Source organism: Gopherus flavomarginatus, chromosome 3 (genome assembly GCF_025201925.1).
Source record: "Gopherus flavomarginatus isolate rGopFla2 chromosome 3, rGopFla2.mat.asm, whole genome shotgun sequence".
Lineage (NCBI taxonomy): Eukaryota > Metazoa > Chordata > Testudines > Testudinidae > Gopherus > Gopherus flavomarginatus.
Genome location: NC_066619.1, coordinates 133,196,205 through 133,223,893, shown reverse-complemented (window position 1 = coordinate 133,223,893; position 27,689 = coordinate 133,196,205). Strand labels below are relative to the sequence as shown.

Here is a 27,689-nt window from a genome sequence, read left to right as displayed (position 1 = left end):
AATGTCAGCAAGAAATTTGTTACTCTTCATTCCTGGAATTTGGAGCAGTATGATGTGTGTTTATATATAAAGTTCATAGTTCTTATACCTGCTATGGTCAGGAGTTGCTTCAAGGAGTTGGTACTTGATCAAAAAAACATCTCTTACAAAGTTAGAGGAATTTCAACTAGTGCCATATACTCCACTTCCTTATTTCAGCAAGTAATCAAATACTACCCTCTTTACAGAGCTGTGTGTTAGCCTGGTTACCGTATTGCCCAGAAAAGGTCACCACCACCTGTGAGTGGCCAAAGAGTCCAGTACAGACCTAAGGACAAATCTGTGAAAGTTTTCCAAAGAAAAATCTGTGGCAGCATTGCAAACTAAAGGCTGAGAAGGCAATGCAAGGCAGTTCACAGAACTTGCAAGGAAAGAGAAAGCCCAAGACAGTAAGCCCAGGTAACCTCTAGGATTAGTTTTAGTCTAGTGGCAGTTTCCATAGTAGTTGTTGTCTAGAGACTATTTAATAGTTTTATTTTATTGCTCTTTCCATTTGAGAAATAGCTAAAGTCATCTTTTGATTAATCCAAGTTCATCTGGGTATCTGAAAATGGGACAACTACTTGAAGACAAACGAACAATGATTTACAACATATTGCCATTAAACTACTGCTTTTCTGTTCATAACCCTTCAACTACTTGTTTGTTTGTCAAGTAAGTTGTGAGAGGCAGGACAAGGTGTATGTCTATTTCTTAGTTCCATATTGGCTGGATGTTTTCACCCTTTTTCAGAAGTCTCCCCTCACATGTTATATCCAGACTTTTTAACATCTGTGTTATAGAAAAATTTCCAGTGTTCATAACTCTTGTTTTCAAATGGGGCCAAGTAATTCGACAGTTATGTACAGTACCTTTGCGTGTCTCAATATGATCTTCCTCCTCACCATGAAAAGGAGGATTAGTGTTGGTCCTAGGTTGAATCCTAATGTATTTCCACATTTACAGTATTATGTACTTCTGCAATTTGGTGGTACCCAGTCATTACTAAATTTCAATCTATGAAGTCCACAATAATATAAAGTTACCTCCATCAAAGTCACAGTACACTCCTATTCTGTCTGGAACAGTCATGTCTAGGGCTTTGGCCTTATTATTGTGCTTTGCGGCAAAGGTGGTTTGTAGCCAGTTGTTGACATGGATACACCAGCTTGTGTTAGTCTTTCCCAGTTGATCAAATTTTCCCAGATTTTTATACGCTACTCCCACACTGTAGGATTTGCAGTCCTTCTGGGCTCTGACCTCCCAGTAGTGCTGTCCACTTTCAATAGCAGTGTCTCCTGTAACAGATCATAGATGTAGGGTTTTTGTTTTATTCTTTACACCGACACATGCAGTACAGGATACACTTCCCACTGGGCAAAACAATGATTCACACTGAAGAAATAACTGCTAAGTAAAGACTTAGATGTTGTAGACAGTGAGCCTTGTGGAAACAGACCAAAATCCAATAAATTTAAGACTATTAGAAACCTTGTGTATATTCATCACATTCAGTTAAGATGGAACAGAGAGAGGCCTTTTCTGCTCTCTAAGGAAGACAGGTAATTTAACAGAATGCTGTATTTAACAAAACTAGTGCACCTTGATGCTAATGTCAAAGTGTCATTAAGCGGAAGTATTTTAGCTATCTTTTGGATAACTTTACAATAAAAGGCTACTTCTCAAATACTAGAATTTCCTGCATACATAAGTATCTTCAGTCCCTGAATGACCACAAGGACCTCTGCACAGATCTAAAAAGGAGAATCTAGAGAACAGATCCCAGTCTGAGCCCAGGTTGGGGGAAATCATTGTCAGAAAAACATTGGGATTACAAGCTACAAATTCTCTTCTGATGGAAACCCAGATCTACAGTAACTCCTCACTTACTGTCCTCCCGCTTAACGTTGTTTCGAAGTTACGTTGCTGCTCCATTAGGGAACATACTAGTTTAAAGTTGTGCAATGCTCCCTTATGTCATTTGGCTGACTTTACAAGGGAGCATTGCACAAGTTCCTCTTCTCCGCCTTCTCCCCCTCCCTTCCTCCGTCTCTCTGGCCGGCTTTGAAGAGGAAAGTGCCGCTTCTCTCCGGCCGCTGGCTGCACGGCTGCCCCTGCTCCTCCTGCCCGTGCTCATAAGGCCGCATTCTGAAAGGGGCTTTAGAGCTACAGGACAGGACGCGGGGCCCCCTTAGCCCAGGGCCCTGCATTCTGGGTGGCCCTGCCGGGAGGGGTAGAGAAGAGAGCAGCTCCCAGAATCGCGGCCATGGGGGCAGTGCCGTGCTGTGTAGAGCCACTTGCGCATACCCTACAAACAGGAGCTACCCTCCTGCCTGCCCCAGTTCTGAGCCTCCTCCTGCACCTCCACCCTCAGCACCCTCCCACACCCTTACATTAAATCTTATGGGAAAATTGGATTTTTTTTAACATTGTTTCACTTAAAGTTGCATTTTTCCAGGAACATAACTACAACGTTAAGTGAGGAGTTAGTGTTTGAGCAAGGGCAGATACAGTAAGTAAGCATTAAAGCAAAAAATTCACCCTACCCAACACTGTGTATGATTCACCAGTAAAGCGATCTCTGCTGCCCCTTATCGATGGTGACCTCGAACTAATAGATGTCCTCTTTGGAGATGGTGTGCCACTTCTATAAAACAACAAAATAATTTGCACTCCAGTATGGGGAAGTAAGTTATTTCTCTTGCAGGATACAGATTAGTTTATGAGTCATGCCTGAAGTGTTAGGTACTTGTGTTGCAATTTCAAGTGGCATGCTGGACCAGCCATTAGCTGCACTATAACCTCTTCTATATAGAAGTGAGCTAGTGATCATGCACAAGGGGGGGCTGATGGAGAGGGAAGAAAATGAAAATCAAACAAAAAAGATTGAATGAAAATGAGGTAGTGAAGAGGAAAGCCAGGAGCTGCTGAACAAGTGAATGGGAGGAGAGTAAAAATCGAAATTTAGAATTTAAATGAGTTATTTGTCATTCAAATTATATGCAAGAGGTAAATAAGTTTTCCCCAATTTCTTGTAGAAACCTAGGAAGTTTTGATTGCCATTTTCCAACATCAAAATTTGTAAGTAACTAATCAACATGACAGGTCACTTTTTATTGATATTCAGGTGTATAGTGAAGCATGAGACACAGTGCTGACGTTCATCACAACATAGCCTGGAATGTCACTGCAATTTTTAAGTTGCTTGCAGAAAAAAAGTAGCAGGTCTATACACTCATTGATAAATCCTATGGGCACTTTATTATATTTTTAGAGAAGTTTAAAAATCCAAGAGGCAAACAATGCTACAGTAATACTGAAGAGAATCTTTTAAAGGAAATATTAAAGATCTAAGAAAAGCATTTTACTATACTAGCATCAGGTCCATTAAATTGTATTTCCGTAAATACTAAACAAGCTGGTGTGCTGAATTTCTACACATGACAGAGATGGAAAAAGCTAGCTGAGATTCAGCAGCTCAATAATTCTTTTAATGCATTAAAGCCAACTACTTATAAAGCAACATTCTTCCACTCAGGAATGATGATCAGACCAAAAAAGTGCAGGGGAGTAAATATGGTCTACTTCTTGTTACTGTATTGGAGAAGCCTCTAAAAGAGGTTAAATATATTCATGAATGTACCCTTAAACTTGTAGTGTGAAAGTCCTCAGCAGTCCTATGAAATAGAACCTTAAGTCTTCATAGGGCATTTTTCAGGTAAGACCAAGGAAGGTCTATGTTCTCTAATCAGACTCCAAAAGAAGAAAGTTCTCCAGAAATAACAGGGCAGGGTCAAATTTTGTTTTGGTTTTATCCCTCTTTACTGAAGGAATCAGTTGGGTGGGAATCAATATTTTAGAAAGAAAGAATTTAGTTAGACAGACTAAACATTTACTGTTCTTTAGGTAAGCCCCACACCACCACAACTCCTCTAGTAATTTAGGCCTAGACAGAGCATTTGAGGAGGTTATCTCCACCTAAAGCAATGGTTCCCAAACTGGGGTTTCTGAACCCCCAGGGGTTCACAAAATGTTACAGGGGGCTCTTGGAAAAAAATTCCCTAATGGCAGACAGAGCTCTCCATAGGGACACCGGGCAGCATGGGGATAGCAGCCCAGAGCCTTGGGGACTTCCTAGAGCTAAGCAGATCAAAGCAAGCATATCTACCACACTGAGGAGATTTAAACTTCACGACTCCTTATAAGAAATGGAAAGGGAGGTAGATTTTTTTGCTGTTTTAAAAATTAAATAGGCAGCTAGTATTGTTTTTAAATTATGAAGAACAAGTTTAAGATTTGTTGTAATGTACATTGTTTGCCTGGACTGCTCAAGACCTGAATGCTTGTGTAGGAGGAACTCTGAGTTGTCTTCTCAAATACCTTCATGCGGCTTCACATCTGATACTCCCGACTCCTATGTTTCATCAAGAGGTGCCATTATGGTGGGGGGGAGGCTTTAAAAGCTTAATTTTTACCCTGTGAATTATATCCAATCTATATTGAATGACAACATCTAACTGTAATGTCACTGTGTAATAGCAGTGTGATGGAATACTGTTTCTCAAGTGCATGCCTATAGTCAAGGTTCCAGCATTTAACTGTTCAGAGACCAACTACAGCATTTTGCAAGACAGATTAGTAGTGTTCTCAAATTGTGCTAAAATACTTGGTTATGTCCCCTGACCTGATTGCAGTTTAGATACACCTTAAAAAGCAGACCTTAATTTGCCAGACTGTAGGATGTCATAGCAGCTCTTAAACTGCTTGCAAGAAGAGGAACAAGGTGGGTGGGATAGTCTTTTACTGGACCTACTTCTATTGGTCACAGAGACAAGTCTGAGCTACAGACCTCTTCAGGCCTGTCTTTCACCAACAGAAGTTGGTCCAATAAAAAGATTACCTCACCAGCCCTGTCCCTCTAATATCCTGAGACCAACATGGCTACAATACTGCAAGAAGAGGATATAATATAGGATAACAGTACTTTTAAAAGCAGCGTTAACAGTTTCTAAGCAAGCCAACTGAAACATTAAAGCTTGTGATAAATAGGAATAAAAAGTAGCAGTTTACTTACCAAAAGAAAAGGAAATAAGCGAAAGCATGAAAAACAGCAAAGCCAAGAATTAAAGCACATTTTCAGAGGGGAAAAACAATATCCACTGCAACATTCCATCCTGCTCCATGTACGCCACTGCTGAGAAGCCATCCGCTTCTGTTTTCTATCAGAAGCAAGACCTTAGATTTTCCTTTTAGATGAATATCCAGCAAAATATGCAGTAAGTGACATGGTCATTTAGAGACTCATCATTTGACAGAAAAAGGCAGCATACTAAAAGACATTTTGCAAGTTGGGATTTTTCCTCCTCCACTCAATTTAGAACAAGTTACTCCAAACATTGAAAACATGCTACTTTATTTGAAAAAAAAGTGGTCTGTAAATGACCATTTCATCCAATGGTTTGACCTTCTCCATTTGACTCCAACAGCCTTTAACAGTTCACACAGTAAACCTTTACTACCTTGGAGAAAGATTAGTAAATAAGGTAGTGTATTTTTAAACAATTAAGCTGTCCTCTTCACAAAAACTAGCAATCAGGGGAGTAAGTCTGGGATAAAATGGGCACAATACAATTTTGTTAGCTTATCACTTGCTACTGGGCCGCCTTCAAATTTTATTCTAATACAGTCTTGGAAAGCCTGTCCAGAACAGGAGGTGGGGCGGTAGTTTCTCCCAAGCTGCCAGCACAAAGAACCAGAAAGCTTGTCTAATAGCTTCTCCTGGAATGGGGCCTGCCTCACAAGCTAGACTGGCTCCTTTCACAAAGAAAAATGTCGAGAGTTGGCTAGAATTTTTTCTATGCGTTGTACATCTTCTGTCCAGGAAGGGAGAAGTACACAGAAATCCAAGAGATAATGGAACAAGTAGTTGTCTCTAGAAGCAGCAGCAGCAAAAGAAGTTACTTTAGTATGCTTCCTAAAGCTAAATGTTGATGGCAATACGCTAATCTCAGGAGCAGTTTTTCCCATTGGATAGATTTTACTGCTGCTGACCTCCCAGGCAGTCAAGTTTATAACATGTATGCATGATAAGAAATACGGGGAGGGGGGAGATACAGGAGAGTTTGGGCAATATGGGATCAAAATAAAAATGAACTAAACTGATGAAAAGATAAGCTGAGGAAGGAGAATCTGTCTAAAGAAATTCCACTCGGCAAAAGTTTCATTAGGTAAAGTCATGGGCAATACTCTGCATTTCAAATACAAAAAAACAGACCATTCAGTTCACTACCAGTTCAAAAAAAAAAAAATAAAAAAATAGATATCCTTGGTGAAAAAAAAAAAAAAGATTTTCACCTGATAGCTCGGTGGTTTGTGCATTGGCCTGCTAAACCCAGGGTTGTGAGTTCAATCCTTGAGGGGGCCATTTAAAGAACTGAAGTTAAAAAAAGTCTGAATATTGGTCCTGCTTTGAGCAAGGGGTTGGACTAGATGACCTCTTGAGGTCCCTTACAACCTTGAGATTCTATGCCTAAGGAAAATTTCAAAACTAAGTTGTTTTGAATAAAAGTAAAAACATTTTGAAAGTCTAAAAGTGAATTGGTTAATTTTTTGGGAAATTTAGGATTTGACTGAAAGAATTCAGCTAAGCCATTTTACAAAATTTGTATAAGTGATTTTTTCCACCAAAATGTTTCAGATGAAACAGTTCAACCAACTCTAATAGTAAAAATTTCATCGCCTTTGAAAAGGAAAAGTATTGGTGTAAAAGAAACTATACAGGTGTACCAGGACTTCCAATCAGGCAAGTCTAATCAGGGTAGCCATGCAATTCAGACCACTAATCAATGTAGTCTAGTATCCAGTCTCTAAAGATGCCCAGTAGCCTCAGAGACATGGGGGAGGGATGGGCAGGGGGTGAAGACAGTGAGGGGTAAGAATCTATATATGCTAACCCATGTTTCATCTATTGCATGTAATAGGTAGCAAACGATAGGTATGGCATATTAATTTTGGGGCTGAAGGCATTAAGGGTTTGAGCATGAGGGGCAATGAACTGAAGAGAAAAAAAAAGGTGATTCACCTTCTCATAACTGTTGCTCTTGCCCATTCCAATCAGGTGCGTGCGCGCGCCGCATGCACGACAGCCAGAAGATTTTCCTCCTAACAGAATCCATAGGGTCAGCCTGGGTGCCCCCTAGAGTTGCACCTTCAGGGCGCCCAATATAGGGCCCTGCCAGGCTGACCCCCCTCAGTTCCTTCTTGCTGGCTATTCTGACATCGGGGTAGGAGAATGGGTATTGGAATGGACATGACCACCACATCTTGAACAGTTACAAGAAAGTGAGTAACTTTTTTCTTCGAGTGCTTGTTCATGTCCATTCCAAATCAGATGACTCCCAAGCCTAAGTTCTGGAGGCGGAGTTGGAGTTGTTTACTGATTGGAGCAGCACACTACCAAAGGCTGCATCATCTCTGGCTTGCTGGATGATCGCATAACGCGCAACAAAAATACAAATGGAGGACCATGTCGTTCTGCATATTTCCGGGGTAGGAACGTGAGCCAGGAATACTGTTGTAGAGACCTGTGCCCTGGTGGAGTGCACAGTAAATTGGATGGGCAGCCACCCCTAGCAATATTATAGCACTCACATACGCAGGATGTGATCCATGACGAAATCCACTGAGAAGAGACAGGAAGACTTTTCATTCTGTCTGCCAAAGCCATGACTAGTTGAATGGACTTTTATATTGAGAGAACAAAGCTGTTCCAAAAGGCTAGTGCTCTGTGGACATCCAATGAGTGAAGACTCTGCTCCCTACTGCTCCAGTCTGGCTTAGGATAGAATACTGGAAGGAATAGGTCCTGGTTTATGTGAAATTGGGACACCTCCTTTGGGAGGAAAGCCAGGTGCAGCCTGAGTGGCACCTTGTCCTTACAGAACACAGTTTAAGAGGGCTCTGATGTTAAGGCTTTGAGCTTAGATACCCTCCTGGCTGAGGTTATCATCACTACCAGAAACGCCACCTTGTATGAGAGAGAGAGAGAGAGAGAGAGAGAGAGAGAGAGAGAGAGAGAGAGCGCGCGCGTGCGTGCAGGGAGCACATCGCCAATGGTTCAAAGGGCAGACACATCAGTTTAGAAAGGACCAGGTTGAGGTCCCAGCCTGGGATCAGTTGCCTGACCTGTGGATAAGACTTTTCAGAAAATGACTGATCATAGGGTTGGCAGAGACCGACCTGCCATCTGAACCTGGATGGAATGCTGAAATGGTGGCCAGGTGAACCCTTATTGATGACATGGACAGGCCCTGCTGCTTGAGGTAGTCCAACATACACAGTATAGTGGCAAGCGTCTGAGATAAATGATGCTGTGCCGCCCAGATTGAAAATCTCTTCCACTTGACAAGGTAGGTAGTCCTGGTAGAGAATTTCCTACTGCCAAGGAGGACTTGTCTAACCCTGTCCAAGCAGGCAAGCTCCACTGGGTTCAGCAATGGAGCTTCCATGCCATGAGTGCAGCAACTAGAGGTTCAAGTGCTGAAGGCGCTGTGGTTCTGAGTTAAGTCCAGGAAGAGCAAGGTGACTGCTCCTGGACATGTCAGTCGAAGCCCCACTGTGTACTAGCGTTGGTGGGGCCAAGCTGGAGCTATCAATATTACCAAAGCTTGTTCCCTCCGTATCTTGAGAAGTAACTTGTGAATGAGCAGGATGGGTGGGAACTCGTATAGGAGATGGTCTGATCATGGGAAGAGGAACGTGTCCACTATGGAGCCTGGACTCTGGTTCTGTAAGGTGCAGCATTACTGACACGTCCTGTTAAGTTGCAAAGAGGTCTATCCAGGGAAAGCCTCACCATTGGAAGATGGAGTTTGCAACCTCTGGGTGTAGGGATCACTCGTGGCTGTGGAACAATCTGATGAGGTAGTCTGCCAACTCATTCTGTATCCCAAGGAGGTATGATGCTTGCAGGTGTATTGAATGCTCTACCCAGAAGTCTCACAGAGCTTCCTGGCATAGGGAGAGGAGTGTGCACCGACTTGTTTGTTGATATAAAAGAGGGGTTGGCAACCTTTTCAGAAGCGGTGTGCCGAGTCTTCATTTATTCACTAATTTAAGGTTTCGTTCGCCAGTAATACATTTTAACGTTTTTAGAAGGTCTCTTTCTATAAGTCTACAATATGTAACTAAACTATTGTTGTATGTAAAGTAAATAAGGTTTTTAAAATGTTTAAGAAGCTTCATTTTAAATGAAGTTAAAATGCAGAGCTCCCTGGACCAGTGGCCAGGACCCAGGCAGTGGGAGTGCAACTGAAAATCAGCTCACGTGCTGCCTTCGGCACACGTGCCATAGGTTGCCTACCCCCCGATATAAAATATCGCCATGGTGTTGTCTGTCATAAATGATATATATTTCCCTGTTAGGTGGGCTCAGAAAGTTTGGCATGCCAGGCACACCGCTCTCAGCTCTCTGACACTAATGTGGAGAGCCAGTTCTGCCTGAGACCAGAGGCCTTGTGTCCTGAGGTCTTCTAAATGTGTCCCCCTAGCCCAAGTCTGATGTGTTAGTCACTAACAAGAGTTGCCTGGGGGCTGGCGAAGCAGATCCCTGCACACACCATCTGTGGATCGAGCCACCACAGGAGGGAGTCAAGGACCAGGTGAGGCAGAGTCACTACCCTGAGTCTGGCATGTTGCACCACGTAAGTGCATACAGCCATGTGTCCTAGGAGTCTTAGGCAAATGCATACTGTGGTGTTGGGAAACGACCTAAGATGCCAAATGATGCTGCCTGTGGCCTGGAACCTTGTTTCTGGTAGGTACGCCCTGGCCTGGGTCGCATTCAGCACTGCCCCTATGAACTATCCTCTGAACAGGGGACAGAATTGACTTCTCCATGTTCAGGAGAAGGCCCAGTTCGTCAAAGGTTGCAATGATGAATCCAACTTGCACCTCCAATAGAGCCCTGGATCAGTTAGTTATCACAGTACAGGAACACCTGTCCCTGGCGCCTGTGAAGAAATGTGACCATGCCAGCCATGCATTTGGTAAATACTCGAGGCACCGCTGACAGGCTAAACGAGGGGAGTGAACTGGAAGTGGTTGTTGTGCACCACAAACCTAATGTATTTTCTGTGGGACTGTGTGATTGCTATATGGAAGTACACCTCCTTCAAGTTGAGAGTGGCATACCAGTTCCCTGGATCCAAGGAAGGGATAATGGAGGCCAAGGAGATCATGCAGAACTTGAGTTTCTTCATGAACTTGTTGAACTTTCGCAGGTCTAGGATGGCCCTGAGCCTGCCTTTGGCTTTGGGTATTAGGAGATACTGGGAATAGAAGCCCTTGCCCTTCTGTTCCTGAAGAACCTATTCCACTGCCCCAAGCAAGAGGAGATGGTGCACTTCCTGAATAAGGAGTTGCTCATGAGAAGGGTCCTTGAAGAGGGATCAGGAAGGTGGTGGAAGGGTAGAGAATTGGAGTGAATAGTCTCTCGCTACCATGCGGAGTACCCAGTGGTCCAATGTATTGGGGCCCACGCATGGTAGAAAGGGGATAGACAGGACGAAAAGGTAAGGTGGGGTGCCTGTTTTGAGCCTGATGAGGGTTTAGATTGGCCAGAGGAGGGGTGAGGTGTCTTCCCTGAGTTCCTATTCCTCCTGCACTACCTGTCTGGCCTACCATGAGGTTGATAATTCCTCGGTGGGGCAGGGGAACCGGGGTCTGAAATACCTCCACTGATTGGCAGGGGTGTAGAGGCCCATGGACTTCAAGGTGGCTGGAGAGTGCTTGAGGCTGTGCAGATGAGAGTCAGTCTTATCTGAAAACAAAAAACTGACCCTTGAAGGGATATCCTGAGTTGTCTGCTGCATCTCATATGGTAGGCCTGAGACCTGCATCCAGGAACTCCTTCTCATAGCCACAGATGCAGCCTCTCGCATCATGGCTTCAGGGGTGGCTATCTGCAGGGACACATGGGAAAGCCATTTTCCTTCCTTGACAGGTGTGGAAAAGTCTGCACGCAGGAGCTCTGAACTTTTCCATTGCACCACAGGTATTATAGTTGTATCTGCTAACCACTGCCTGATGGTTAGCAATACGAAGCTGCAACCACCCACAGAGTATATTTTTCTCTCAAAGAAGTAGTTTTTTGGCCTCACAGTTCTTGAGAGAGGAGCCCTGGTGCTTGTACTGGTTAGCTGTGTCCACTACCAGGGAGTCCGGGAGAAGGGCGAGGGTGTGTATACAAATGCTCATACCTTTGAGAGGGAACAAAGGACCTCTGCTTGTACCTTTTCACGGTCAGTGGCAATGAGGATGGGGTCTGCCACAGTCTTAATGGCATCGCTGATTGTTTTGATAATCTGCGCAATAGGGGACAGCCAGGGAGAGGAGAGGATGTCGACCACTGGGTCCGCTTCCTAGACCACCTCTGTTTTGATATTAAGGTTCTGGGCCACCTGTCTCAGAAGCTGCTGAAAGACTTTACTGTCCTCTAAGGCTGGAGCGGTCGAGGAACCCACCAGCACCTCATCTGGCAACAAGAAGGAAGAGATGGTGGCTGGTACTGGAGCCTGTTCCTTGCCTTTGGCCCCCCTGGGGGCAAAGAGAACCGGTACTGTGGCTGGTGCCTCCAACATCAGCCAGCTTAGTGATTGGTGTTGAGGGTGGCGCAGCAACCTACACCTCCGTCAGTGGCACAATCAATCAGCGCTGCAGTTGACGCTGAAGCAGAGACAGTCAATGTTGGCAGACGGGTCCCCGCCGGGATGACCAGTGTGGAGGGCTCATGCAGCTGCGCAAAAGAAGCTGAGGCCACCAATGTCAATCTGGAACCCTGGCTCTGGTGATTGGCTCTTCTGGACACCCTGGGCCTTTGTGGGGCCTGCCATTGGCTCAGCCATGGCGCCAGGCACAGTTGTCAGTTGCAGTGGGAGTGGGATCTTCTGCTCCTACTAGAGTGCAACGCCTCTGCTTCCGACTCAGAAGTCGGACTGCAAGGACCAGGGAGGAGTGGAGCCCCTTGATGCTGGAGAGCCATGCCAACTGAGGGACTGGAGTGGCTCCCCCACATGGGTCGCCAGTGCCGCAGGCGGATGCAACGGAGATGGTGGTCTTATGGCCGACATCATCGCTGGTTTGCCCACAGAATGTTCGGTGCCCATAACTGGTGCTAGTAACCTCACCCACCTAGGAGGTGAAGATGGTGCTGTGCCAGAAGTCTGCTGCCACCTCGAACGCCACTGGTGTGGAGGGGAGATACAGGTCCTTGTGGTGGTGGACCAGTGAGTGGTGTGGGCTGGACTCAACTGGACTCATCCTGGGGCAGGAGTTGATGGAATCCCCACTGAATGGGTACCAGATCGGAGCTTGCTGGCCAACTGGTCTTTAGACCAGGTTGGAGAGTACCCTCTGTCGGCCTTCCCTTTTAAGGGGCACTAGGGAGTGGGACCTGTGGGCATAGCCGTGACAGTGCCAAGGGTTATCTAGCAGAGTCCTTCCTCACACACACCGACAGTGCCAGAGCTAGAGGGAAAAAAAAATCTTCTGGCTGTCGTGCACGCAGTGCGTGGGTACCTGACTGGAATTGACATAAACACGCACTCTAAGAAGAACTAAAGATCGTAAGCTGTTTGGGGCAGGGGCATTCTTGTTTGGTATCTGTTTGGTGCTTAGAACAAGGGGGTCCTGGTCCATGACTGGGGCTTCTAGTCACAATGGTAATATAAATTAACCGTCTTAGATTTTATTGAAACATGAGCATGTACAGCTCCATTTGATTCAAAGGAGTTACGGCATATCCCACTCTGAGGGTAACAGGCTGTTCTCCTGAGAATGGGTACTGCGTCAACCTTCCCCATGGATGAAGATTAGATTACTAAACCATTAAATAAAAGCAGACCCAAAAAGGTACTGTCTTGGTTACTGATGAAGGCTGTTGGATGGGCTCATGTTTTATCTAGAGAAAGAGCAAGGATTAAAAAGGAAAAACTCTGAAGATTTTCAGCAAAGCTAGAGGCTAGATCCTAGAACTAGAAGAGTCATAAGTTATCACCTTGTATTGTTCTTCAGCACGGTAATCTGGCCACTGTCAGACAGAAATAAGCAATGATTAAAAGATGTCACTACTAAAAATTGTACACATTAACTTGAGACAAATCTTAGCAGCCTTTCAAACTGGTCACACCACTGGCAACCACCATCATCAGCCAGGAAGGCATTTGTTGTTTTAATGTTAGGTAACTGAATGTGTGTCACATTAGATGTTCATAATTATACAAATAAGTCTGACTAAGTAACTTTTATATGATATTTAGTTATTTTCTCTAGATTTGGCTTTCTGGTAAAGTTTCATCTTTAGTTAAGGCTACAATTTTTATTGCACAGCCCTCCTTTAACTTTCACAGAATATTTTACTCAATTTGCTATCAAAAGATCTTTGTATCCTCACTGACAGTAGTTTAGAAATCTCAGTATCCTTTCTCCTTCATCAACCAACTATGGTTCCATTAGGCAGCCCAAACTTGAACTGCCTCCAACTATGTGAAGTTCATTCCATTTTTTAAATTAAGTGGCTGGTTACCCATTTTATCCCTTACTGTCCATATCTGATGGAAGACAGTAAGTTTAGAAGTTGAAATAGCTGACAGTCATAGGGAATCCCTCACCAGCAATGATAAATTGACAGGCAGTTAGAGCAGCCAAAACACCTCAATGGAGTAGATATAAGATCTGTCATGCCTAGAGGTAGTGTATATAATTTTAAGGATAGTGCATGAAGAGACTCAAGACTACTCAGGTAGACTTGGCCCCTTCCCCTTACCCAGTGAGTTTGAGCTGACCTCAAGCTTGAAAATCTAGAGCAGTGATTCTTAACCAGGGCTATGTGTATCTCTGGGGATACATCAACTCATCTAGATATTTGCCTAGTTTTACAACAGGTTACATAAAAAGCACTAGCAAAGTCAGTACCAACTAAAATTTCCTACAGACAATGACTAGTTTATACTATTCTATATCCTATACACTGGAAAGTATATAATATTTATATTCTGATCAATTTATTTTATGGTAAACATGAGAAACCAAGCAATTCTTCAGTATTACTGTGCTGTAACATTTGTGTACTTTTAAATCTGATTTTGTACATAAGTAGTTGAGGTGAAATTGGGGTACACAAGAAAAAATCAAACTTCTGAAAGGGGTACAGTAGTCTGGGAAGGTTGAGAACCACTGGTCTAGAGTACTTAAACAAAAAAGATATTCATACAATGCCACAGAAAGCAACTTAACTCCATGGTTGAGAACAGCAGTCTGGCAGACAGCTGATGCACAGAATGTAGCAGGACTTTGGAGATGGAAGTGTGTCAAGGACAGCTTTTCAGGGTATGCCAATAAAATTCCAAAAAAAGGGCCACGGATTGGTTCTCTATATGCTGTTTCTCTCTTTTGTTTTATCAAACTCCATCCATCTACAATACAGTATTAGCAAGACTGAGTCAGTCTTTCATTCTTCGAACTGGTGGATCTATCGTATCTAGGTGTGTCAGATCTGAAGTTCACTATTGGACAGTAACTGTCTGAAGTAAATGGAGATGGCTTACTCTATTTGACTTGGCACATTATACAAGTCCTTGAATTCACAAAAGCAGATTTATAGGTGTTAAAGTTTTAGATTCAAGAAATTCTGACTCTTGATTTGGCTTCTCTTCAAATATTTAAAGTGGCTTGAATGTCTCCTCTCAGTGGGACTATACGCCTTATCCCTCTCTTGGGCCTTCCCCATCCTGTACCACAGCAACATTTCTTCTAAATAAAAATGTCTAGATGAAATTTCCTTTGGTGTCCGCAGTTACACCAGCCAGATGAGTAAGGAGAGATGCAAACTTCTACAGAGGCAGGAGCACGGCAGCTACCAATACTACTGACTTTCCTCCCTTCACTTCCTGTCCATAGTCCAACAAGTCAGGTTTACCTGACAACTCTCTATTTAAGGATCTTTAATTCAACCCTATGGTCCAGGGAATAAGCATTTAATGGTATGCCAATTCAAAAATATACAAAGTATCTTAAGCATGAACAGTGCAATAAAATAGTTTGCCGCTCTAAACATAAACCTTATTCAAATTAAGAGTTCAGGTTACAGATCTTAGAGTTAAAAGTTCTCACCTGCCTTTATTCTCTTTTCCTTTTATTTTGTTTTCTTGGCCTTTGCCTCCAGTAGGATCCCACTCAACATAAGAATCTTCAACTTTCAGGTTCAGATGAGATGATGTATTGTCCAAATTGAAGACAAGTGCTGGTCAAGACAAGATTTCCAAGAGTAAAAAGACAGGGATTATCCCCCCATGCTGTCTATTTAAGAAAAAAAATTAGGAGTAGTAGACAAGAATGCACTATAAAGTCAAGTAATTACAGTTAAGACTTGTTTTTGTCACAGAGGTCATAGAAGTCAGATTCCGTGACCTCTGACTTCTGCAGCAACCTGGTGTGGCTGGCCCGGGAGCTGCTTGCGCAGCTTGGGTAGCCCTTGGGCCCGTTGCACTGGCTGTTGCTAGGGCAGTCTCGGAGTTGGGGAGGGAGAGGCCTCAGGGCTGGGATGCAGAGTGGTGCTTACCTGGGGGGAAGCTCCCCAGAAGGGCAACAGGAACTGCCCTCCCTCAGCTCCTAGATCCATCTGCTGTCTCTACCTGCAGGCACTGCCGCTGCAGCTCCCATTGGCTGCAGTTCCCAGCCAACGGGCAATACAGAACTGAGGCCTGGGGCGGAGAGGAGGCAGCACATGGAGCTAGGGTCGCTGCTTCCCACGAGCTGGGAAGAGAGCCTGCCCCAGCTGCCTTGCCCCCCTCTTCCCCTTGGCAATCCCTGCTTTCTCCTCAAGTTTTAGTCAGGGGTATATAGTAAAATTCATGTACAGGTCACAGGCCATGAATTTGTTTCCTGCCCATGACTTTTACTAAAAATACCCATGACTAAAATGTAACATGAATTATAGTTGGTCTGACATTTTTTACTATAAAAAAGTGAAATCCAGCCAGTCCAACTGTAGTCTCCGGACCATACCACAGAACACGTTCAAATCAGAGTCTCAGCAATTAAAATTTTAGTATTAAATCAGAGACACTTCCTACTACTTGCAATCTACACCAAAATTTATAGTTTGAGAGATAGTCACAAAAAACTAAGCCCATCTTCTGCTCTCAATATCACTATCTTCTGCAAGCTATTTCTGTGATGAAGCTGTAGCTGTCATAATCTGTTGATTACAATAAAGCTGAAGGAACAGCAAATATATTTGGACAGTCGACCCACAAAATGACCTGCAGAGATTAAAGCAGGCATTAGAATGCAAGCAACTAATGAAGATTCAGTAGTAATTAGCATCAAATCCTTCACCCAGAGAAGGGAGGCAAAAAAAAAAAAAACAGCACCAAGTAGAGTAGACATGCCAACCACCAGCAGCCATCATTTTAGAGAGCCGATTTTCACCTCTCCTCTGAATACTGTCCTGCTATTACAAAGTACTATATTTACTGCAGGGAGAAGTGTTTAAGATCAAGAGGTCCACAATTCACAAGCTTGAACTACTGCAGTATGCAGATTGAGATCAGAGGCCCATCATACCCAATATAAAACCAAGATAAAAAATTATGCTAGCACTTTGAATCCAACATCTCACTGGAATTTGTTATTTAAGCAAGTTCCATCTTTGTTATTGCTGACTAAGCAAAATAATTGAGCCTCTTGGGAGTTATGCTTCTGAAGCTGAAGCAAGGAGCCTGCCTAACAGTGATTGCCATATTAATAGGTTTTAATTAGAATACATTAGAGATTTCCATTTTGCATTTCAATATGCCGATTTTTTAAATAATTGCTTTAAGAGTGGAGATTTAAATTGACCACTACTGCAAAGACAGTACAACACATTTCAAATGCAGCTGTCCATCATGAAGCAGCACTTACCAGAAGCTAAATGGAATTAGCCAATTTTTCTAAATTTATTAGCCCTGCCACCCCCCTCCCTTCCAGGATATCCACTGCATTGCAGCAAATTCTTATAAAGATTATTACTATCATATCTGATTAAGTCCTAAAATAAAGCAGAAACAATTTTCAGATGTTTCTCTTGAAGTTTATATAGTAGTATTGAAACAGCCCTTCATATAGATTATCTAAGGCTACGTCTGGACTACCCACCGTATCGGCAGGTTAAAATCGATTGCTCGGGGATCGATATATCACGTCTCATCTAGACGTGATATATCGATCCCTGAGCACGATTATATCTATTCCGGAACTCCACCAACCCCAACGGAGTTGCAGAATCGACAAGGGGAGCCGCGGACATCGAACCCGTGTGGTGAGGACAGGTGAGTAATCCGATCTTAGATATTCGGCTTCAGCTCTGTTATTCACGTAGTTGAAGTTGCGTATCTAAGATTGATTTCTCCCCATAGTGTAGACCAACCCTAAGGCAGTAAGTGAGGTACTGCTACAAGAGCACAGGCTCAAGATCCATCAGTGATCTCCGGGATTTGGTGTAGGTTCCAAAAAGTGTTTAGGAAGCACAAGCAGATACAGCTAATTTCTTTTTGAATGCACATCATATTTTAAGGCATTGTTTTTATTGTTGGAGCTCAATTTAATCCTTAAGCCTGACAAACGAAGTGAAAGGTTGGTAAGCCAGCCAAAACGTCAAACTAGAACACCCATCAGTTTGATCTTTTTAGTTTTCAATAAGAAGTCAGTCTAACAGAATGAAACATGTACTTGGTCATCTTTTTTTTTTTTTTTTTAAGATTTCCTCAGTATAAAAACCAAGCACCTTAATTACATTTATGAAGTTCCTGAAAAAGGTACTTTGAAACTCTTCACTATAAAACATTGTAGGTCTAGCAATAAATTCCTTGACGTTTCCAGAAAGAGCTAGATTTAAGTAGACTGGAGGCTGTGAGAAACCCTCAAAGACAGCCCCCCCCCCAAAAAAAAAAAAGCACACTGACAAAACACACATGCAATCTAAAAAGTTAGATCTTCAATGTCAACTGTAAGTGACAAACTGCAGTTTGGAAAACTGACAGCACAATATTGGAATTGATGATTGATTTTTAAAAATCGAAAGGGAAAAAACCCAAGGCTTTCCTGAAAGGACATATGGCTCCAGAAATATTTTAAAGTGACAGGGTCAGAGGTGACAGCTTAGTGACCTAGGTTTAAGCTTAAAATCCCTCATCTCTCTGGAACCGGAGTTTCAAATCCTCTGTTGATTTAGCCTTCTATTTTTCCAAAGCAGATAACCGAACCCACATTAGTGTCCCACATTAGTGTCCCTTCAGAACTGGAACCTTGTCGATTCTGCATGGACATTAGATATCTAATTGCCCTTTTTGTAAGGGTGTTGGCAGTGGTGGCTCTGGTCCAGAAAAGCTGCCCTCCCATTAATATTGTGCACTGTCTTGTTCCTTGCTGTCCTACAACCCAAAAATAGTAGTGATGTTCTGAAGTTTGTCTGAGCAGAATGTCTCAACACGACTGCCACCAACTATATCCCCCAACACCCTAAGCATCACATGGTGCTCTGAAGAGCAGTAAGTTACTCTAGATCAACAGGATGAGTATGTTCAGAATATGGCCCTTAAAAGGCAGAAACAAAAGAAAGATCTCAAATTTCAGTATGAGTGTTTTTGATGGGATATACTATATAGAAAAGTTCAATTTCAACTATAATGGATGTTTATTCACTTTTCAAAATAAAGTGTGAGGTTTTATGCTGTATCTCAGTGACAACCCCCTCACCCCCCACTTTGCTCATTTTACAATGGCTGCATATATTTAAGTTTACAGGTGTCATCCCTGCAGACTGAACCCGGGATCTGAATGTCCAGCTGTGCTTATGGGTCACAGAGTAGTAGTGATTTTCTGCATTTAGAACTTAGCACTTCAGGAGGAAACAGCTAACAACTGTTGGTAAAGCACAAGTCACAAGAATCTGCTTACTCTTATAGCAAAAGAAAAATACTATACAGCTATTTTGCCATCAAGCCAAGCAGATACAACTCTGAATCCACAAAACAATCCTTGGACTAAAAAAAGATGTCACTTACAAAAACAGTCACTGACCACACCTTAATAAGGAAAATATTGTGTATATACACTCAGTAACTTATTTGCCATCTAAAAAATTTATAGCTTACAGATTAGTATCCAGTATTGAGTGACAATGTGCAATGCTGGGATTTAAAGCATAATGATAAGTATACCTGCTTTCTAAGCTATCTTTTAGAGGTCAAGTATCAGAGGGGTAGCCATGTTAGTCTGGATCTGTAAAAGCAGCAAAGAATCCTGTGGCACTTTATAGACTAACAGATGTTTTGGAGCACGAACTTTCGTGGATGAATACCCACTTCGTCAGATGCAACATCTGTTAGTCTATAAGGTGCCACAGGATTCTTTGCTGCTCTTACAGAGGTCATGTACTTGCCCAAGACAGCTTCACTTGGGAAGTGCTATAGGCTATATGGGTATTCTTTGCTATTCTCAGAGGATTTCTGCCGTTCAAGTTGTTCACTATACAGATCCACAAGACTGACTTCTCAGATATTCGTGCCCTCCCCTCCCATAGCAATCCTCAAAATGTTAATAGGCTGTCCCCTACTGTTCAAGTTATGTGAACACATATATAGTGCCAAGGTGCTCAGGAGCATTCCGTCAAGCTCTGCCCTCACATCAAGCAGCTCCAGATAATAGCAAAATCTTTCCACAGAAAAGTTAAACTGCAACAACCACCAATACTTCAGAGACCTGACCAGCAGTTTCAGTAGACAATCTCAGACATTGGAGCCAGGAATGGTTACATACCTACAGGGATTTTTCAACTTCTAGTAGAGCTAGGTGTTTATGTACAGTAGAGTAACAGGACAAGGCAGCCTAACTTACTTAATCCTTTTCCATGTAGGCTCACTAATAGATGACGTTTGAATTTCATCCCACAAACGTCAGACCCAAGTTTTCATTGCCTCTGTCTGCTGCCATTAGACTGACTGGCTAGAGTGTTGAATTCTCCTCAGTGTTTACAATGTTGTTTTCTACAAATTCATGCAAGGCTGCTATGTCATTTTACCTTTAGTCTCCAAAGTTACTGGATCAGAGTATTCCCCTGCCACAGCCTTGTTGCAAGCTCTTACCCGAAAGTTCATATATTTTGAATCAAACTTCAGTCCTGAAAAAAAAAAATTGTGAAACACTTAAAAAAAAGTTTGTCATAATGATAGTGATTGGTTCCATATAGTCTAGGTTAATAAGAAGAAAGTTTATTTAGTATAGAATGAGGAGAACTGGTAGCTAAAAACAAGGTGACTCAGGTCTCTATAGGAAGGCCCTGTAACTGACCAGTTGTCTGGAGGCTACATTCATTTACTGAGTAACATTTGTGTTTGTAATAAGGATGCCCCTTCAACAGCAAGTGTTTTGTATAGTTGAGCATTCTATGCAGTGTTGTTGTAGCCATGTTGGTCCCAGACATGAACAGCAGCTTGGTGTAAGCTCAAAAGCTTGTCTTTCACCAAGAGAAGCGATCTCATCCACCTTGTCTCTAATAGGATTCTGTTACATACAAAAAAACCCCAGTTTTAAGAAGATAAACGAGCAATCTTTACCAGATAATGTATATTCAGTGCCCTTGATATAGTCTATCAGCTCCCAGCATGTTTCATCTTTTACTCGAGGAAGCCCATCAAAATTAGTTTTCCTATATTCCAATACAAAATGATCGATTTTGTTGTCTTCTTCTGGCATTCTCCATACTATCGTTACAGCATTGTCAGCTACCAAACACTCTACTGGGTCTATCTCTGGAGCTTTGGGAACTGCAAGAGAAAAAAAAACAAAACACAAAAAACGAACATTAGAGTATGGACAAAAAAAAAGTGTTTGCCATCCCACTGTTGCAGTCTGTTCCTTTGGATCTACACAAGAGAATCAGAAATTGCCTTTGATTCAGTAGCACTCATTCTTTTCAGAGACTTGACTCAAGTATCTACAAATTGGAACTTAAATAGAATCAGACTATTGCTCTTTAATATGCTGCCTGTTAAGTGATTATAATTAAACAAAATTAGCATTTTACTAACAAATATGCATTAGCTCTAGGATTAACTTCTACCGTACTTGTCTGTTTTTCTGATAGTACAGGTCAGGCTGACCTCCTTGTATAAACAGTAACAAGCAAACAGAGCTGGTGGGGACTGGCAATTGTGGTTTCATTGTTGGAATAAGCAAGTAGGAAGAACATTTTAAGGAGGTTAAATTGTCTTAAGCTCTTTCAGACAGATCTTTTTACAGAGCACTCAGAGCTAGAGCCCTGATATAAGAACATGCAGCAAGAGCATGCTTTCATCACTTTAAAAAAAGGCTGGTTTATAATATTTGGATACAAGCACCACAACATAGATTTACAACACAACATTTCCAGAGAAAACAAGGTACATACAAATACTACAGTGAATGGAATAAAGCATTTACTAATGAGTAAGAGATAAATACATTAAACTCTCTCTCTCAAGATGGTGAACTTGTATCAAAACATCATTAGTAGACTTGTGTTTCAAGAACTTTAGAAGTCAAATTTACATTGACAGGAAAGGAATGAAGTACCCATGCGTTTCTTGTTCAAGAATCTGTTTTTGCCTTTAAAGAAAAACCTCTCTACCTAATACTTAAACAACTTCTGCAGTTTTCAAAAGGGTCCTGAAAATAGTTTTTGAAGTATGCTTGCTCACAACCCATGAGGTATTTTATTTCCCTGAGGCCTGCCACTTTGAAGCTATTCCTCTGACAAGTCACATAAAAATGCATTAATGGAGTTTCATATTTAGGCCTCTATTTCTGTGGAAGTACATTCTATTTACAGTAGATGATTCTCCCCCACTCAACGATCAGCCCTGTAAATAGTCCGAGTTCTGATTCAAGCTGCTTCTTTCCATGACTCAAGTATTCCATGAATCACCAATAGACATTCTCCAGTTTAACTTAGACCTGCAATTAAATCTTGAAGATCTGTGGTCTTCAAACTGAGACTTAAGTTACATCTGCAATACTGCTGCTTTCACTGAGTTTTCACAGATGTAGCCAATTGAAACTTGGAAAGCAGTTCTGTTGATGCACAGGATGCAGTAGAAATCTTTAGCTCCTTTTTAACTATCAGCTCTGCAGAGTGAGGATGACTACCAAGCAGTAAGAACTTTGTCATTCAAGCTAGCAAATACAGGGTTAGGATTTCTTCCCTTCATACAAAAACCTCTCTGGGTTTTGTTAACTGAAACCCTATGCATACAAATGACTTAAGTGTATTTCATCCTCAGAGGGCACATTGACCAAAATGAACAGGTTGCAAATTCAGGCAAGACCACCAACAAGTATTCAGTCTACTAAATAGGATCAGACCTCAGATCCCAATGCTTTCCCAACTTGTTTGGTCTGGCAATAGGTGTGCTGAAAAAAGCAGTCTGAAAGCATTAGCACCACGTGTGGTCACACTGGCCTGGCTGGGGACACATCCTGGTCATTTGAAAGTTCAACTTCCCTGATGTGTTTAATTCTACCTACTACCATGCTCCTCTCCAGTCATCACTGACTACCTATTCCCACTTTAGGTTCTAGATAGAAAAACTGCAAAAGCATCTGCAGTTAAGCGTAAGAACTTTTATATTAATTCTTGTTCAGCTTTTGAAGATGCTGAAGTTAGAAGCCTAATGTTTTTAATATCAAAAGGCATTTAAATTATATTCATGTAAATATTTCATAGTGACAAACATTCAGTACCATTAGGTTGGTTTTGATTTCTAACAGGAAGTTTTCTCTATCTGAATACACAACAGTAGTACATTTACCAAGTAAGGTGGTACCATTTTCTGTCACTTTTTAGAGCTGAACACTTGGTTATTTAATCACTATGCCACTCTCCAGTTCAGCGTGCTTGTTCCATATATCCCAAATGAAGGTCAGTCATAGGGACAGACACCACCGCTGAAGAGACAAATTATTAAACCTCTTCATCACTGAAGCACACAATTTGTTTGCTGATATAGTAGTACAGCTTAAATAGCGATGCACACTTCAGTAGAAGAGTGCAAGTTATAATTCGATGATCCCAGCAGGTGTCATGAAACATGTGGGAGTGGTAAATTAATTATCTAAAATTTCAATTTGCATTGAAGATCAGCAGACATCTCAGAGAAATCTTTGAAAAGCTTAACGTCTTGCTTTTATTGTACAGTTTCTCTTTATGCAAATGGAACCCTAGTCAGAGCATGGGGGGGAGAAGATATCAAACATTCTTGAAAGTACAATACCGACCTGCTGAAGTGAAAAAACAGATTGACAGAGCCAGAAGAGTACCCAGAAGCCACCTACTACAGGACAGGCCCAGCAAAAAAAAATAACAGAACGCCACTAGCTGTCACCTTCAGCCCCCAACTAAAACCTCTCCAGCGCATGATCAAAGATCTACAACCTATCCTGAAAGGTGATCCCTCACTCACAGATCTTGGGAGACAGGCCAGTCCTTGCTTACAGACAACCTCCCAACCTGAAGCAAATACTCACCAGCAACCGCACACCGTACAACAGAAACACTAACCCAGAAACCTACCCTTGCAACAAAGCCCAATGCCAGCTCTGTCCACATATTTATTCAAGTGACACCATCATAGGACCTAACCACATCAGCCATGCCATCAGGAGCTCGTTCACCTGCACATCTACCTATGTGATATATGCCATCATGTGCCAGCAATGCCCCCCTGCCATGTACATTGGCCAAACCGGACAATCTCTACGCAAAAGAATAAATGGACACAAATCTGACATCAGGAATCATAACATTCAAAAACCAGTGGGAGAACACTTCAACCTCTCTAACCACTCAGTGACAGACTTGAAGGTGGCAATTTTGCAACAAAAAAACCTTCAAAAACAGACTCCAAAGAGAGACTGCTGAACTTGAATTAATATGCAAATTAGATACAATTAACTTAAGTTTAAACAGACTGGGAATGGTTGGGTCATTACACTAATTGAATCTATGTCCCCATGTTAAGTTCTCCTCACACCTTCTATGGGTCATCTCGATTATCACTTCAAAAGGTTTTTTTTCTCCTGCTGCTGATAGCTCATCTCAATTGATTGGCCTCTTAGTTGGTATGGGCACTTCCACCTTTTCATGTATAAAATCTCTTCTGTCTGTGTGTTCCATTCTATGCATCCGAAGTAGTGATCTGTAGCCCACGAAACCTCATGCTGAAGTAAATTTGTTAGTCTCTAAGGTGCCACAAGTACTGCTGTTCTTTCTGCGGATACAGACTAACACGGCGGCTACTCTGAAAACAAAGAAGGTTTGTGAGCAGTAGCTTTGCTAGCAGGGTTTAGGGGAAGCAGCTGCTTCCCCTCAGCATGTTTTCAAAAAGCTGCGCCTGCTGGGCCAGCGGTGGCGGCAGCACGGCTGGAGGAGCCATGGTGGGGTGGCAGGCGCGGAAGCGGTGCCTGCCAGCTGGCAATGACAGCAGCACAGCCGGAAGAGCTGTAGGGGGGCGGCAGGCACGGCCGGAGGAGCACGGGGGCCAGCTCCTCAGCTCAGGGCTCAGCGGCCAAGAGCTCCCCCCGCCCCCGCCCCTTGCTAATGTGGAGGGCAGGGCGAGGCGAAAGGGCCCCTGTGCCTTTAAGGCCGCCTAGCTGGCAAGCCCCACATGGAGCATGCCGGGGACAGGCAGTGGCGCAGGACTGAAGGTGTGCGGGTCTGGTGCCTTGGACTGGGGGATCCAGGTGAGGGGCTCCCTGGGGCTGGGCCCACAGGGCAGGGTGCAGGCTGTGCTGTCTGGATGGGGCGGGGGGCCCCTGGCATGGCACAGGAGCCTGGAGCAGGGGCCACTGGACCCCATGGGTGGGGCCAGGCAACACAGCCCAGCGGGGGATACTGCAGAGCGTACTGGGCAAGAGAGACTCTCCAGGGTCCACGGGCGGGGGGAGAAGAGAAGGAGTATCCGCACCCCCGGGAAGCCTGCAGGAGTCCTGAGCCGGTCTGGGGTTAATGGGGGGCGGAGGGGAAGAAGAGAACGAGAGGAGTCAGGGGCATGGCCAGAGGAGGAGCCAAGCGAGGGTGCCTTTTTTATGTTTGTAAAAGCAGCAAAGAGTCCTGTGGTACCTTATAGACTAACAGACATTTTGGAGCATGAGCTTTCGTGGGTGAATACCCACTTCGTCAAATGCTTTTATGTTTGTTTCCCCTATACTTAAAACCTGGCTATGCCACTGTTTGTGAGTGCACAAAATACTCACTCCAGCTCAGTTCTCATAACATGAAGTGCAGGTAGCATTAAGCCAGAGAGCTGCACATTTTAACTTGCAAAGAGAAGATATGGCGCCCTCCACTTTGTTTATTAGCCTTCCCAGCAGAAGCAGAAAGTAGTCTTCAGTCTACATACCTATCCCACACAGCCAGCCTCCCAAGTATGCTATGTTGAAGAGTTACTGAACATTTTTAAATAGCACAACTTAAGCGTAAATGCTTTTCACTTCTCACAAGGGTTATTTGAATAGAATACAGGACAAGTTGTAGTCATAAAACTTGATGTTCCAGCAGGGCACATGGTTTACAAAACGTTTGGGAATTGCTGTCTAAATTGTATAGGGATTGAGAAAAGGTTTAAGGAAGTGGTAAGCAAAAAGTCTTAGAGAACCACAAAAACAATTCTAACTGGTTTAAAGAGAAATATAGTAGTATTTGGAGAGAAGATTATAGAAGTCAGCCAGCAACAGGTTTAAGATTTTGAGAAATACACTACGACATCTATCATTCAGAGGCCATGCCAGCAATTTTTGAAGCACCTACCACTACCCATTATTCTTGGCCAGACAGAAAGATGAGATTTTCATGTGTTTATTTTTAGAAGTTGTAAGGTACTCCAGTACCATTGTGATGTGCATTATATAAATGCCTAGATATCACTGCCTCACCAAGTTTGGGATTTCAAACTGTCTGAATCAACACCCAGTAAGTTTTGCCTGCAAGAATCTGTGCTGCTATAAATAGCGACAGAGCTCTGTACCGAACAGTTACAAGCTATCCACTAGAAAGAAAGAAAAAAAAAATCCAGTGATGGCATTTAAGTATGGAAAGATCAACTTAAGGCTAAGTGCTGAATTATCTTGCATGAGCAAGTATGTAGCTAACCAAAATTATGTTGAAACTGGCTGCATAACAAGGGTTAACTGAAAATTTTACCAGTTTAAGGAATGTAATTGGGGGGGGCTTTACTATCTGCAAAATGTTTTCACTGACAGCACTAGTCACTCAAGTCCTCCATTTGTCACCCCACATAACAAGTACAGTATATAAGCAATATTTCAAGCTTCCTCCCTTATCTAGGAAGGGTAAGATGATAATTGAGTTGCCATTTTCATCCAGTCTAAGGACTGCATGGTAATTTCAGCACAGCTCATCATGAGTTGCCAATTAAGCATCTGGATAGTGATTTGAGACAAACACTAAGCACAGGACCAAGATTACCTCCACATCATACAGTGAAAGTGACCCTGACTGCCAGTAGGAGGCTTAATAGCTCTGGAAACCGTGCTGAGGTTATTAATTCCCACATCAAAGGAAAGGCTTCCTTGAGTTGGAGCTCAGACTAAGTATCAGCAATTTAAAGTTTAGTGGACTGTTGCCTTTGAGAACCTAACATGTAATCCAGGAAATTCAAAGATTAGATCATATTTTGAAGGGAAGTCAAAGGAACTCAAACACTCTTGCCTCTGCACTTAATCCCTGGCACCTTGGGAACTGAATCAAGTAGCAACATGTCAAACAAGACTCAGCTTGTGAATGTGTTAAATACTTGATACCTTGCCAGTGCATGTATGATCTTAGGCAATTACCTATGATGGCAAAGGAACAAGTACAGAGCAAACAACAAGTTACATTCCCACCTTTGCTGACTGGCCCTACTATTGTACAGAGGTCTATATGTGTGCTACCACCTTTATGAAACAGATGATTTAGATCTGATATTTGTCAAGATATATAAACCTTTAGTAAAAGTTGAAGAAACTGCTTAAGGTAGCTGAAAAAATCCACATATTAAAGTGCATGAATTAAACTATTGTTTATCCCAGATATCTTATAGTATAAACATTCAAGTCACTATAGGACTTAATTTTACCTGGCAAAAACTTTAAAGCCTGGAGCATCTGCCTTTCCTGAGAGAAGTCCACCATCAAATGAGTCATGTTATCACTGACCTTTGGTTTCAAAGAAATGCGGAATGCTGAAGCCATTGTGACTCTACAGGAAAGAAAGGCTTATTAGGACAATGTAGTTTGTATTTTGGAAATTCTATACTCAGGAAGTTAACTTTTGAGGTGTCAAAACCATGCGATTCTTTATAATAATTCACTTCAGAAGTTGCTACAGGTTTGAGTGCGCTGTTCTTCCCTTATATATCAAAAATCAGCTCTCACATTTGGTGTTGTTAACCAGTTTTCTGACGTTTAAGTTACAAGAAGTGTTTCACTGCTGTGAGAATATCTCAAAAGATCTGGTGTCGGTTGCAAGTGCCTCCCTCTCACTTGATCTGCAACACTGAGTCCATGTTAGACAGCCTAGAAGTTATAAAAAGACT

General features: G+C 42.6%; 2 protein-coding genes across 5 annotated transcripts in view; one reads left to right on the top strand and one right to left on the bottom strand.

The window, feature by feature from the left end:
* The window catches only part of LOC127048474 (uncharacterized), a 490,241-nt gene that overhangs the window by 173,436 nt on the left and 289,116 nt on the right, over positions 1 to 27,689 (top strand). The gene's annotated exons all lie outside the window — the stretch shown is intronic.
* Positions 1 to 27,689, bottom strand: part of FSD1L (fibronectin type III and SPRY domain containing 1 like) — a 58,308-nt gene that overhangs the window by 3,941 nt on the left and 26,678 nt on the right. For 3 of the 4 annotated variants that reach the window (XM_050948273.1, XM_050948272.1, XM_050948270.1), the window contains 7 exons: positions 27,231 to 27,352; positions 20,673 to 20,882; positions 20,138 to 20,236; positions 15,187 to 15,316; positions 13,073 to 13,105; positions 2,565 to 2,665; positions 1,065 to 1,316 (listed from right to left, as the gene is read on the bottom strand). In XM_050948273.1, coding sequence (XP_050804230.1) covers positions 1,065 to 1,316; positions 2,565 to 2,665; positions 13,073 to 13,105; positions 15,187 to 15,316; positions 20,138 to 20,236; positions 20,673 to 20,882; positions 27,231 to 27,352 — 947 coding nt within the window. The remainder of the gene's footprint in view (positions 1 to 1,064; positions 1,317 to 2,564; positions 2,666 to 13,072; positions 13,106 to 15,186; positions 15,317 to 20,137; positions 20,237 to 20,672; positions 20,883 to 27,230; positions 27,353 to 27,689) is intronic. The other variant, XM_050948271.1, reaches the window with a different exon arrangement.